General features: G+C 34.9%; 2 protein-coding genes across 2 annotated transcripts; one reads left to right on the forward strand and one right to left on the reverse strand.

Annotated features, from left to right (window-relative positions):
• Positions 1-2,048: 2,048 nt before the first annotated feature.
• Positions 2,049-8,655, forward strand: LOC107582590 (uncharacterized). Its single transcript, XM_016268492.1, has 6 exons — positions 2,049-2,141; positions 5,199-5,239; positions 5,342-5,683; positions 6,500-6,769; positions 8,005-8,055; positions 8,203-8,655. The coding sequence occupies exons 1-6, from the start codon at positions 2,125-2,127 to the stop codon at positions 8,280-8,282; spliced, it is 801 nt and encodes a 266-aa protein (XP_016123978.1). The 5' UTR covers positions 2,049-2,124; the 3' UTR covers positions 8,283-8,655.
• Positions 8,656-9,542: 887 nt separating this feature from the next.
• On the reverse strand, positions 9,543-11,421 carry LOC107582591 (perilipin-2-like). Its single transcript, XM_016268493.1, has 2 exons — positions 11,314-11,421; positions 9,543-10,035 (listed from the first exon to the last, which is right to left on the reverse strand). The coding sequence occupies exons 1-2, from the start codon at positions 11,389-11,391 to the stop codon at positions 9,700-9,702; spliced, it is 414 nt and encodes a 137-aa protein (XP_016123979.1). The 5' UTR covers positions 11,392-11,421; the 3' UTR covers positions 9,543-9,699.
• Positions 11,422-12,215: the final 794 nt, after the last annotated feature.

Below are 12,215 nucleotides of genomic sequence, written 5' to 3' on the forward strand. Positions count from 1 at the left end.
CGTATACATTATTTTATAAATAATGTAAATAAATTATTTTATTGTCTACTAATTACCAAAAATCACAGTTCTGTCTCTCCAACTCAATGTATTTCAATTGGCCGCTATGAGCTTCCTGGAACTATTTGAGGTCTACGTGAATCACGTGACGATCGAGCGTTTTGGACTCCCGTTGACGCAGCTCTCTCTTTCCATGGCTCTGGGAACTACTACGTTTAGGCGAATTCTTTCAAACAGTTCGCTTCAAAGAACCGGTTCAAAAACGTAATGACGTAAAAAAAAAATTAAATATAGCTGCATTGTAATTTTCATACGTCTCAGTTCATTTGTTGATTCCATGATTTAGCTCTTATAAATATACACTCTAAAAAATGCTGGGTTAAATACAACTAGGGACAAACCCAGCAATTGGGTTGTTTTGACCCAGCGGTTGGGTTAAATGTTTAACAAATGTTTAACCCAACCTTCTGGGTAGTAACCCAACCGCTGGGTCAAAACAACCCAATTGCTGGGTTTGTCCCTATTTTACCCAGCACTGGGTTGTATTGAATCCAGCATTTTTTAGAGTGTACAATACACAAAGCAAGGTGTAGGCTATTTGGGGACTTTACTTTAGTATTGATTTTTATTTTTAAATTATTATTTAGCTTAGACTTGTTTAAAAAATTTAAATTTGCTTCCCTTTTTTTGAACAGCGATGTGATTACTAAATAATTTGAAACATGAGCACATGACCGAATATGGGCACCAGAACCACCAGATTCTCCTGTCAACCCTATTGGAAAATGGCATCTCAGGAACCGCACGCCAGTGGTTTGAGTCTTACCTCTCAGATAGGTCCTTCAAGGTATCTTGGAGAGGTGAGGTGTCCAAGTCGCAACATCTAGCTACTGGGGTGCCTCAGGGCTCAGTTCTTGGACCACTGCTCTTCTCTGTCTACATGGCATCACTAGGTTCTGTCATTCAGAAACATGGCTTTTCATATCACTGCTATGCTGATGACACTCAACTCTACCTCTCATTCCATCCTGATGATCCGACGATAGCTGCTCGCATCTCAGCATGTCTAACAGACATTTCTTGTTGGATGACGGACCATCAACTTCAACTCAACCTGGCTAAGACAGAACTGCTTGTGGTTTCAACAAACCCATCACTTTATCATAATTTCACCATCCAGTTAGGCTCATCAACCATAACTCCTTCAAAAACAGCTAGAAACCTTGGAGTAGTGATTGATGATAAGCTGAATTTCTCAGACCACACTGCTAAAACTGCCCGTTCCTGCAGATTTGCTTTATACAACATTAGGAAGATCAGGCCCTTTCTTTCAGAACATGCAACACAACTCCTCGTTCAAGCTCTTGTTCTATCCAGGCTGGACTATTGCAATGCTCTCTTGGCAGGTCTTCCAGCCACTTCTATCAAACCTCTACAATTAATCCAAAATGACACTGCAAGATTAATCTTTAATGAGCCGAAAAGAACGTATGTCACACCTCTGTTCATCAATTTGCACTGACTACCAGTAGCTGCTCGCATTAAATTCAAGGCATTAATGTTTGCCTACAAAACCACCACTGGCTCTGCACCCATTTACCTAACATTTGCACTTATATATTGTTGCTCTTTTGTTAGTTTAGACTGCTTTTATTTTCCTCATTTGTAAGTCGCTTTGGATAAAAGCATCTGCTAAATGACTAAATGTAAATGTAAATACCACTAGTTAAAAAAATAGGTATTCTGGACCAATTCTTATACTCCAAGGTTCTTTCTTTTCATTTTAAATCTTTCACTCCACAAATCTAAAATCAAAATTCTTCATTAGTACAATGTCACAACACTTTTTTTCCACAAAATTAGATCAGATATAATCTCAAAATTGTTATTTTGACTGACTAAATCTCACAAATATTCCGATGACTGACTAAATCTCACAAATATTCCGATGAAATTCTAGCCTATCTAGGCTGTACCTAACGGTTTCGACTGGCCTGGTCTGTAGCGTCAAGTTTCGTTTTTGGGAAATGGAGAGAGAGAGGCTGGTAGACTATATATTCGCTGCTGAGCTGTTTACACTCATTCAACATCTCTTGCAGGAACAGGAGCCGACACAAATGCAAGATGGACAGAAATAGCTGGTAAGAAACGTCTTTAATAGCAACACAGTAGAAGGCTATAGGTGATATTCTGAGGAAATGTATGTTGCATTCATTTAGGAATTAAAGAGGTTTATCAATAAACGGTGACGATAATAGATATAGGGTATAATCATGAAAACAACAATTAATTTGCTTCTTGTCCTCCAAATATCCATGCTAACGGACTGTTATCAAATAAATTCAGGTCTTGTTGGTTTGGGTCTAGACTGAGCTCTATTGAGTTTAAGTTTCGTTTCGCCGAGCAGCGTCACCGCAGCGCTGCTGCAGCTCCAGGAATCTGAAACTGAGGACGCAAGGCGCGTTCAAACGCAGACGGACTCTATGGCAAGCCGAATTAGCTTTACAATTGTGACAATCGCCTGACAATTATGCCAATAAAGTTTTGACTTTATGATTGTATTTATGCCCGTGTGTGATGATAAATGAGCGTGTTGTGTTTTCATTTACAAATTAAACTACGTGAATGATTCATTCCTCAATTAAACACTATAGGATTGATAAATATAGTCTATTAATTAGCCGAAATAAAATGAAATATGTTCAATTTAAACTGCATTCCAGTAAAAATTCCAGTCAGCATATTCAAAGCTTTATTGGCATGTTGAGCATTTATAGTAGGCTGTTAAAACTATTCAGAACGTTAAGTAAAGAGATCGAAATGAAGGGAGGGGGGAAACGAATATAAAAATATAACCACTAATAATAATAAAAATAATAATATACAAATATTGCGGGAACAGACAATCAGTTAATGGACTTGTGGAATGGATATGTTTTCTTGTATGCCTATTTTATTTTATGTACTTTATGTATTTATTCATGATGAACTTCATTCGAATGTCTACATCACGCACAATACAGTCCGGTAGCCAAGGTCTATATGGTTAATATAATAATTTAATAATGTAATAATTTCTATAATGATCAATATAATAATTTCTTAATTCAAAACAAAATATTAATAAATAGATTTCTGATAATCCCTGGTTGCTATAGTCACGCAGGTTTGTTTACGCGTTAAACTTAGAAAAATATGTCGTTTCCTCAACATAGCATCTCGAGGCCACGACTTCATTTCCACAAGTTAACATGACGTTCCCACAAATTAATATCTCATGGCCACGACATATCATCACGTTCCCATGAGTTAATATGTCGTGGCCACGACAAAATCAAGTGAACCCAACATGTACCCTTACGGTCACCATAGCATTACTCGTGGTAATTGCATTTTACTAATAAGGACTAGTAAGAATGCCAAAATTCAGTTTTTACTAGTAAACAATTACGATTAGAGATCTCTCTATTCCAATTATCCAAGTCACAGAGCTCTATAATTCAATTTTACTAGTTAGCTAGAATTCAAGAGCTCTACAATTACATTTTTATTAGTCCTATGTCTCCATTGAATTCCATTTGTTTTTCATTACAGAGCTCTACAACTGAATTTTTACTAGTATGAATTGCAGTTAGAGAGCTATAATTCAATTATAGATATGTTTAATTGCAAAGTTCCATTATTACAATTTAATTTAATTAATTGAAATTAAGCTAATCAAATTCAGATTGTGATGGACTAATGTCAGTAATTATTCATCTGTTGTTCTGCGATCTTTGTTCAAAATCAGAATAGGTGCATTTCTTTTTTAATTTACATTTGTATTATTGATTTCAAGTTTTGACGTCAGTTATTTGCATTTTTGACCTGTTTTTTGATGCAAATGTTTGAAGTCAATTTGAGGTCTTTTCAACATCAAGGTGCCCACTGGGTTAACAACTGAATTAGAGAGCTTTGTATTGAATTAGAGAACTCTATTCTAACAACAATCAAATTAGAAATCTCTCTAATTGGAATTCTTACTGAGAACAATTGAATTAAAGAGCTCCCTAACAGAAATCACCCTGTAACAACTGCAAGAGAGCTATTAGCTGAATTAGAGAACATTACAATTGCATTTAGTAACAACTGAATTAGAGAGCACTCTAATATAAATTGTTAGTAGGAACTGCATTGTGGAGCTCCACAATTCAATTGTTACAAAAAATGCAACAGCAGAGCTCTCTAATGCTATTGTTACTGGTAGGAATTGAATTATAGAGCTCTCTAATGGTAATTGTTACTAGTAACAACTAAATCGAAGAGTTCCATAATTTAACCTGTTGAGCAGTACAGTCCCACATATGGGATTTAGAGCATTGACTGGCGCTGAGCCAGAGACGGACGCATTCTGCACTTGTCATATAATCACAACTACGCAGTGTTTTTAACCACATAATGTTTATTTTAGAGTCAGACATTTAAATACAAAAGCACTAGTAAAACAATACATTTAGAGTTAGTAAAATACATACAGATGTTTATGGAAGCATACACATAGTGTAATTAACTATAAAGTTCACTCTATTCTTCTCCCAGTTCACGGCCACTTATTTACATGTATTTCGGGAGAAACTGATACATTTACGTGCTGTAAATCCGACCGGCAGGACTCTCTGAACTGCAGCACGAACAAATATGGTGGAGCTCATCTCATGTTATAGATCACGATCAAGATCATTTAGAAAGGTTTTTAAATGACAAAACACTAATTTACGCATATTTGTGAATTCGGAATATCAGATAGCTGATTATATGGTAAACAAGTTTGTGAATATTTGGAATAAAAACAAAAATAAAAGCTATCCATTTGTCATACAGTGTTATTGTGGCTGTGGTGTGTCACGTGACAAGCCTGACGCATCGCCATAGAAACAATAAGGGGAAACTTTCTAAAATACCAATCATCTAAAAAAAAAAAACTTACTCTGGGGGGACAGATAGAATATTTTAAATTCACCAGTGAAAGGGTTAATTGTTACTAGTAAAAATGCAATTAGCCTATATTAAAAGCTAATTTGGCTTGCCATATGGAGCTCTACTTAATAGAACACAATGCTGTTGTCAGGAGACTTTAGATTATTTATCTGTACTGAAAATAATAAATATTCTCCTTGCTCCGGTCTCAGTAGGCTGTAATTTATAACATTTCTTCTCAGGATTTCAGCCTTTCTGATGCTATGGCTTCTTATTTGTGTTGGTAAGTAGACAATGACAAAAATACGCCAACTTTATTTCTTAGCATTTTTGCGCTTAATTTTAAAGTCAAATAATGTGTATTTGATCAAACTTGTCTCTATAGGCTCCTCTCCCCTCTCAGTGGTGGTCCATACGTTATCAAGGGTCGGTCTGCCGGCTGTCCTGCCGTGTTCTGTGGCATCACACCTGGATCACAGGCCTCACATTCAGTGGCAGACCATAAGAGATTCTGTGTTTGAGCGAATGGGACAGGAGCAGTTTCAGGGGGAGGCTTATAGAGACCGGGCGGATGTCCCAGAGGAACTGCTTGTGAGGGGAAACTGCTCTCTGTTCTTGCAGGATGTCAGATTCAGTGATACAGGCATTTATGAGAGTTACTTGGTGGTTGGTGAATCGAGTATCAAGAACCGAATTTTAATTCAGAGCGTCCATCTTGCAGTAATCGGTGAGGGCACTTTAACACTAGAACACGTCTCACTTATAGCAGTTTTAAATAAATAATCTGTGTTTGGTAAAAGTTAAGCTCAATCAACATCACTTGTGTTGTAATACACTGAAAAAACGGTGTAAAAAGAGTTTTCACTTAGAAATTGACATAGCGCCTAAAATATTTAGTAAAACCTTTACAGCTCACACAACACACATGCTTTAGCTGAAGAATTCATTCAAGTTCTTTTATAAAATTATAATCTTCACATTTGTGCTTTTAAATCCTCCAACATTTGGTCCCTTTTACTACATGACCTCATGTTTAGCTTCTTTCAAAAAAAGCAAAGAAGTTAGAATTATTATTATTATTTGTAATAATCAACATTATGCCACAAATGCTGTTGATTTAGTTGAATTGATATTGCTTTAACATGCAGTATAAATCAGTGATTTAATTTTTATTATTATTATAATTCGTTTTTATTTTTAAACTTTTTGTTTTCATTTTCATTTTAGTTAATGTTGTTGTGTATTTTTGTCATTTTTATTAGTTTTTTTTAATGTTTATATAATTTTTCTTTCAGTTTATTAATTTTACATTTTTAGCTATTTTATTACAATACGTTAAACTAAATGAGAATGAGAAATGTTGCCTTTGCAACTTGCTGATATAAAATAAAAAGTGAATAAAAATGATAAATATTTAATTTGATTTCTCGTTATGAAAATGCTTTTTTACTATTTTAGTTTTTGTTTACTAATAACTCTCTTTTTTTCATTCAACTATAATGACTAACTCTAAATTGATGCTTTGTTCCTCTTCCCATGGTAGATCACAAGGACATCAAATCTGTGCAGACTGGGGCAGAACTGATCCTGGATCTGCACACGCATCAAGCTGAGCAAGTGATTTTTCAAAACAGTAATGAAACCGACTGGACAGTCCTGTGGGAAAAAGATGCAGTCATAAACAAGAAAGGTTATCTGGAAAAGAGAGACAACAAGTTGATTCTCAGTAATGTTACGGCCCGCAGCGCCGGAACATACAAAGTTCTTGACTCAGAGGGTTTGGCTCTCAGCACAGTGAAGGCCACTGTTACGGGTAGGTAACTTTTGTTGAGTATATTATGTACTGTTATGTACTGTCAAAAATCCAACTTTTGTTTTGTTATACAAACTCTATATTCCAAATTGTTGACATTACATAAAATATTAATTATCTCTATGTAGTGCTTTTGAGTCTATTTTGTTGTAAAAGTTTGTCATGTCACCGTTAGAGTGATTAATGTTTTCTTCTGTGAGGTTTCTGCCTTTTCAGTACATAAAGAACTTTCTTTGGTGAATGGAAGTCATTTTATATGATCTTTTCATTTTGCTCAACAAACTGATACCCAAGTTAGACAAACTAAAAAGTTCTACATCACTATTATGTAATATCAATGCTTATATATATTAAAAAAAACATTCATTTTGAGTTTATTTTGTGTTTGATGAAAGCACAGAGCAAATTAACATTTTTAAGTTGAAGCTAAAACTTTTCTTTACGTTGCGTAAGCCCCCAAAAAGCTGGTTTTAAGCCAGTTTAAGCCTCTAGCCCTCTTCGTTTAGGGGTTGAAATATAACTTTTTTTTAGATTCAGTCAAATCAATGTAATATGTTTTTCTTTTTCTTTTGAAATCTGAGAGAATTTTATGGTACTAATGAATATTTATGCAATAATTATGATAATTTCCCAGTTTCCCCATTGAAAATAGTACAACTTTATTTTTCTAATTTTTTTTATTATTATTATTTTTCAATCAAAGCAGTGTTTCATGTTAAAATATTTAAAATCGAATTTTTGAAAGCAGATTAGTGCTATCTGGTGGGAGTAAAAAAGAAAAACATATGGAATACCATGGTGTGACCGCTAGACTCCTATAAAGAATTATTGATTTTACACATTTGCAAAAACTTGCTTCATGTCGCAGTCACATCAGTTCTTGTTTTGCCCCATGGCTGATTTGTAGTTTGTACGACGAAAAGATTATCGGAGTTTTCGTATTTTTTTCATATTTCCTATGTTGGTCATTTTTGACCACGAAGGAGCCAAGTGTCTTTTTTTGTTGTTGTTTTGTTGCTGTTGCTCCTTTAATATATCTGAAACATGTCCATGATTTGTTGTGTTCACAAAAGTCATCCCATTCTGCTAAAGCAAAAAAAAATTTAAATTTCAAAAAGCAAAATGTTTCGGTCATTTCTGATCGAAAAGGCCTAGAGATTTAAGTTTTTCCTGATTTTTTTACAGAGTGGCCAGTTGTAAGACTTTGTTAATCTCAGTCTTTTTCTCAATTGTAGAACCTGTGCTACCAAAAGAAACAGAAACTCTGCAAATACAGTCTGCATTAGGTAAGCTGAAGACAAATAGTGTAATCGTTACTTGACAAGCTAATGAGAACATATTAAAAAAACATATCTTGACTGTGAAGGAAGAAATGACTGTTTCTTACAGTTTTGATCTTTATTGTTATCTTTCCCCAATTTTTTTCATTTCAGGTAAAGCCACAATGAGTATGCCACTTTGTAGCCTCATTACTATTTTCCTCACATTTAATCTAATGCTTCAAATGAATTGAGATTGTTCCATTTAACTTTTAACTTAACTATTTTAGCCTCCTAAATTGTGGGAAAAGATAGGTGGAAAACAGTTGTGAAAAGAGTGTTGTTTTAGATACTGTATTTTATTATTTTATTTAAGTCTGTTCTCTGTCTTGGCATCTATGAAAGCTCACAAATGTGTGAATATCTGAAACCTGTGTGTGTGTGATACTTTTGTAAGGGTTATTTTATGTACACTGACTTATTAAAATACTTTTAAATTGTAGAGTTGCAAAATATAAACATAAACGAACATTTCACCGATCCTGATATAGATTGATCAAAAAATGCATTTAGATTAGTAGAAATTTAATGCAACTTCATGATGCAAAAAAAAAAAGGATTATCAGCATTTACCAAAACCTACTTTTGTCATCGCATCAAATGCATAGCATGAGATTAGAGTAGATTCATTAAAAATTCCTGAATTTTGAATATCCCAATATATATTGCAAAAAACCTAAATGTTGCAGAAATCGTGCAGCCCTAATGTCCAGTCACATGATATCTCAGATACCTCAGCTTCGTTGTCTGTGACCGTCTCGTTCTCTTCTTGACTCTGAGAGACATTCTTCCAGCCCATCAGTGAACTCAGTTTCTCATGTACCTTCTGGTTAGACACATCAAAATTATTGCGGGTATATTCAATCTAAAAAACAAAAAAATAAAAACATGATATTAGAAGACAGTATTTTGACAGTAATTATAGATCTCTGAATAAATTTCAGATCAGCTTACTAGATACATGGTGTGGTTTAGCTGAGATATAGACTCTTGGCTGCGTTGTATGGCATTACGAACTTTATCTACAGCCCTCTGGTAAGCCCTGTCCCGGACTTTGTTGGAGAGAGACCCCAGCCGTACATAGTAACTGAGTGGATCGCTGTTATTTTCCAGTCCTCCGGAGTTCTTCACTTCACTTTCTGAGAGAGATTAAGCAGAGAAGCAGGACAAAGAAGCAACTGTTAGATTTGAGAAATTCCATTGCCGTTTTATTAAGATTAGTGAGGCTCTTTAGACGAAAATTTATTTCAGATTGCTAGTCAAGGATCTCTTTGAGATGTGCCTAAGTCTAACGTTCCACTCATGAATAGAATTAATATTTCTTTTCCAGGAAAATTGAATAATTCCAAGGACTATTTGACGCTTATAACAGAGCATACAGTATGCATATTCTTTCAATGTGATTTAAAAAGCCTCATAAGAAGCATATCACAAGAATATCACAAGATATGCAGTTCTCACAAGTGCTTATGTAAGAGTCAATATATATATGCATAGATATTTATGCGTTTTATGAACATTTTTTCTCATTTGAGGAATCATTTTCCTCGGATATATGGCACAATAGGAAAGAAAATCTATCACAACTTTAAGCTGAGCACAATCTAAATATCAGCAAAATATCCTAGTGCCAGTAAACCCGGTCCATCCCTTATCCTCACCTCTTTCCTCCTCTGTTTCAGGTAAGTACTGCTCCAGCAGAGTCTCAGATGTGCTCAGTGCTGTGTCCACGCTGCTGCTCATCAGTTTGACCACCCTGCTCTCCATCACAGTTTGGACTCCACCGCTCACCACCGTCTTGGTCTTCTCCATGCTTTCCTGCACTGCTCCACGTGTCCTGTCCGTCACTTCACTGAGGGTGGAGGAGACAGACTCCTTGGCACCGTTCATGGTACCGCTGACGGCTTCCTTGGCTCCTGTCACTGCCTCTTTAGCACTGGCGACGATCTGAAAGAGAAGAACACCATTAGAGCAGTGCTTGGCGAGTAGTGCTGTCAAACGATTAATCACGATTAATCGCATCCAAAATAAAAGTTTTTGTTTACATAATAAATGTATGTGTAGTTGTGTACTTTGTATATTTATTATGCATATATATAAATACACACACACATAGAGTATATATTTTGAAAATATTTTCATGTATATACATTTATATATTTATATTCTTATATTATATATAAATATATTTAATATATAAACATAACATATTTTCTTAAATATATACATAATAAATATACACAGTATACACACATATATTATGTAAACAAAACTTATTTTGGATGCGATTAATCGCGATTAATCGTTTGACAGCACTATTTTTTGACGTCACGCTTGCAGCACTCAATAGAAGCGACAGCGATCATTTGATCCAATCAAATCCCAATGAACAAAATCAAGTTGTTCGAGAATCTTTTTTCACCATTACAAGTAGGTAAGAAAAGAAGATTGCAACAAGTAATATGATGATAACTTTGCAGCTCCCCTTGTCGGCTCAGTACTGTTAAAGTCACCATGAAATCAAAATGGGTAATTCTTTCTTCACACCCAATGCTGTTGTGACGTTATCTTGACCAACACCACACTGTGTTCATTCACTGAGCCTGGTTTCTCCAAGGTTTTTTTCATCCATTTCAGTCACCTGATAGAGTTTGTGTTTCTTGCCTATTGGCTTGATTAGTTAGGGTCAAAAAGACACAAAAAATTCAGTAATATCATGGATTTGACAGGACTGACACTATCAGATGAAAACAAAACTTGAACTGAATTGAGCTGAACAATGACACTGTTGTCTTCTGTAGAGCTGCTCTTATCGATTAATCGGATTTGTTCATAATTCATGTATATTGCAACATCTACACTGGTTTTGAGCTAAATCAACATTGAACTGACTCAAGCTGAACTCCGGACACTACTGTCTTCAGTTGAGCTGCTAATCGCTGAATTGAACTTGTTTCATAATAAATGAACTTTACACAGTTATTGAACCGAACTGAACTGACAGGAGCTGAATATAGACACTATTGTCTTGCTACAGCTGCTTTATAGCAGATTTTTGACAACCACTCACTTGAGATCTCGGCAAAAGCCAATGAAAATTATCCAATCAATTCCTGATAAACAAAATCAAGTCCCACTTGAATATACATCACAGTAGGGAAGAAAAGATGATTGCAACTTCCGTTTCATGCCGACTTTAACATTTAGGCAAATATTACATAATACCTGATCAGATGGCTTGTGTAGGATCGGCAGGGTCCTTTCTATCTTATCCAGTCCTTTGCATGCCAGGTCATTTGCCATAGAGACTACAGAGAGACAGAAACATTAAGTAAATACATAAGAGCAGTGCTTGGCGAGTAGTGCTGTCAAACGATTAATCACGATTAATCGCATCCAAAATAAAAGTTTTTGTTTACATAATAAATGTATGTGTAGTTGTGTACTTTGTATATTTATTATGCATATATATAAATACACACACACATAGAGTATATATTTTGAAAATATTTTCATGTATATACATTTATATATTTATATTCTTATATTATATATAAATATATTTAATATATAAACATAACATATTTTCTTAAATATATACATAATAAATATACACAGTATACACACATATATTATGTAAACAAAACTTATTTTGGATGCGATTAATCGCGATTAATCGTTTGACAGCACTATTTTTTGACGTCACGCTTGCAGCACTCAATAGAAGCGACAGCGATCATTTGATCCAATCAAATCCCAATGAACAAAATCAAGTTGTTCGAGAATCTTTTTTCACCATTACAAGTAGGTAAGAAAAGAAGATTGCAACAAGTAATATGATGATAACTTTGCAGCTCCCCTTGTCGGCTCAGTACTGTTAAAGTCAGCATGAAATCAAAATGGGTAATTCTTGGTAACTCTTTCTTCACACCCAATGCTGTTGTGACGTTATCTTGACCAACACCACACTGTGTTCATTCACTGAGCCTGGTTTCTCCAAGGTTTTTTTCATCCATTTCAGTCACCTGATAGAGTTTGTGTTTCTTGCCTATTGGCTTGATTAGTTAGGGTCAAAAAGACACAAAAAATTCAGTAATATCATGGATTTGACAGGACTGACACTATCA

The sequence above is a fragment of the Sinocyclocheilus grahami genome, unplaced genomic scaffold, assembly GCF_001515645.1.
Source record: "Sinocyclocheilus grahami isolate Dianchi unplaced genomic scaffold, SAMN03320097.WGS_v1.1 scaffold46.1, whole genome shotgun sequence".
Classification (NCBI taxonomy): Eukaryota; Metazoa; Chordata; class Actinopteri; order Cypriniformes; family Cyprinidae; genus Sinocyclocheilus; species Sinocyclocheilus grahami.

Excerpts from the sequence above, each read along its gene's own strand:
- LOC107582590 (XM_016268492.1), top strand. Across the intron at positions 5,684-6,499 it reads CGTCCATCTTGCAGTAATCG|ATCACAAGGACATCAAATCT; the intron begins GTGAGGGCACTT and ends TTCCCATGGTAG. Across the intron at positions 8,056-8,202 it reads GCAAATACAGTCTGCATTAG|GTAAAGCCACAATGAGTATG; the intron begins GTAAGCTGAAGA and ends TTTTCATTTCAG.
- LOC107582591 (XM_016268493.1), bottom strand. The coding sequence starts at position 11,391 with ATGGCAAATGACCTGGCATGCAAAGGACTGGATAAGATAGAAAGGACC. Across the intron at positions 10,036-11,313 it reads TACACAAGCCATCTGATCAG|ATCGTCGCCAGTGCTAAAGA; the intron begins GTATTATGTAAT and ends CTTCTCTTTCAG.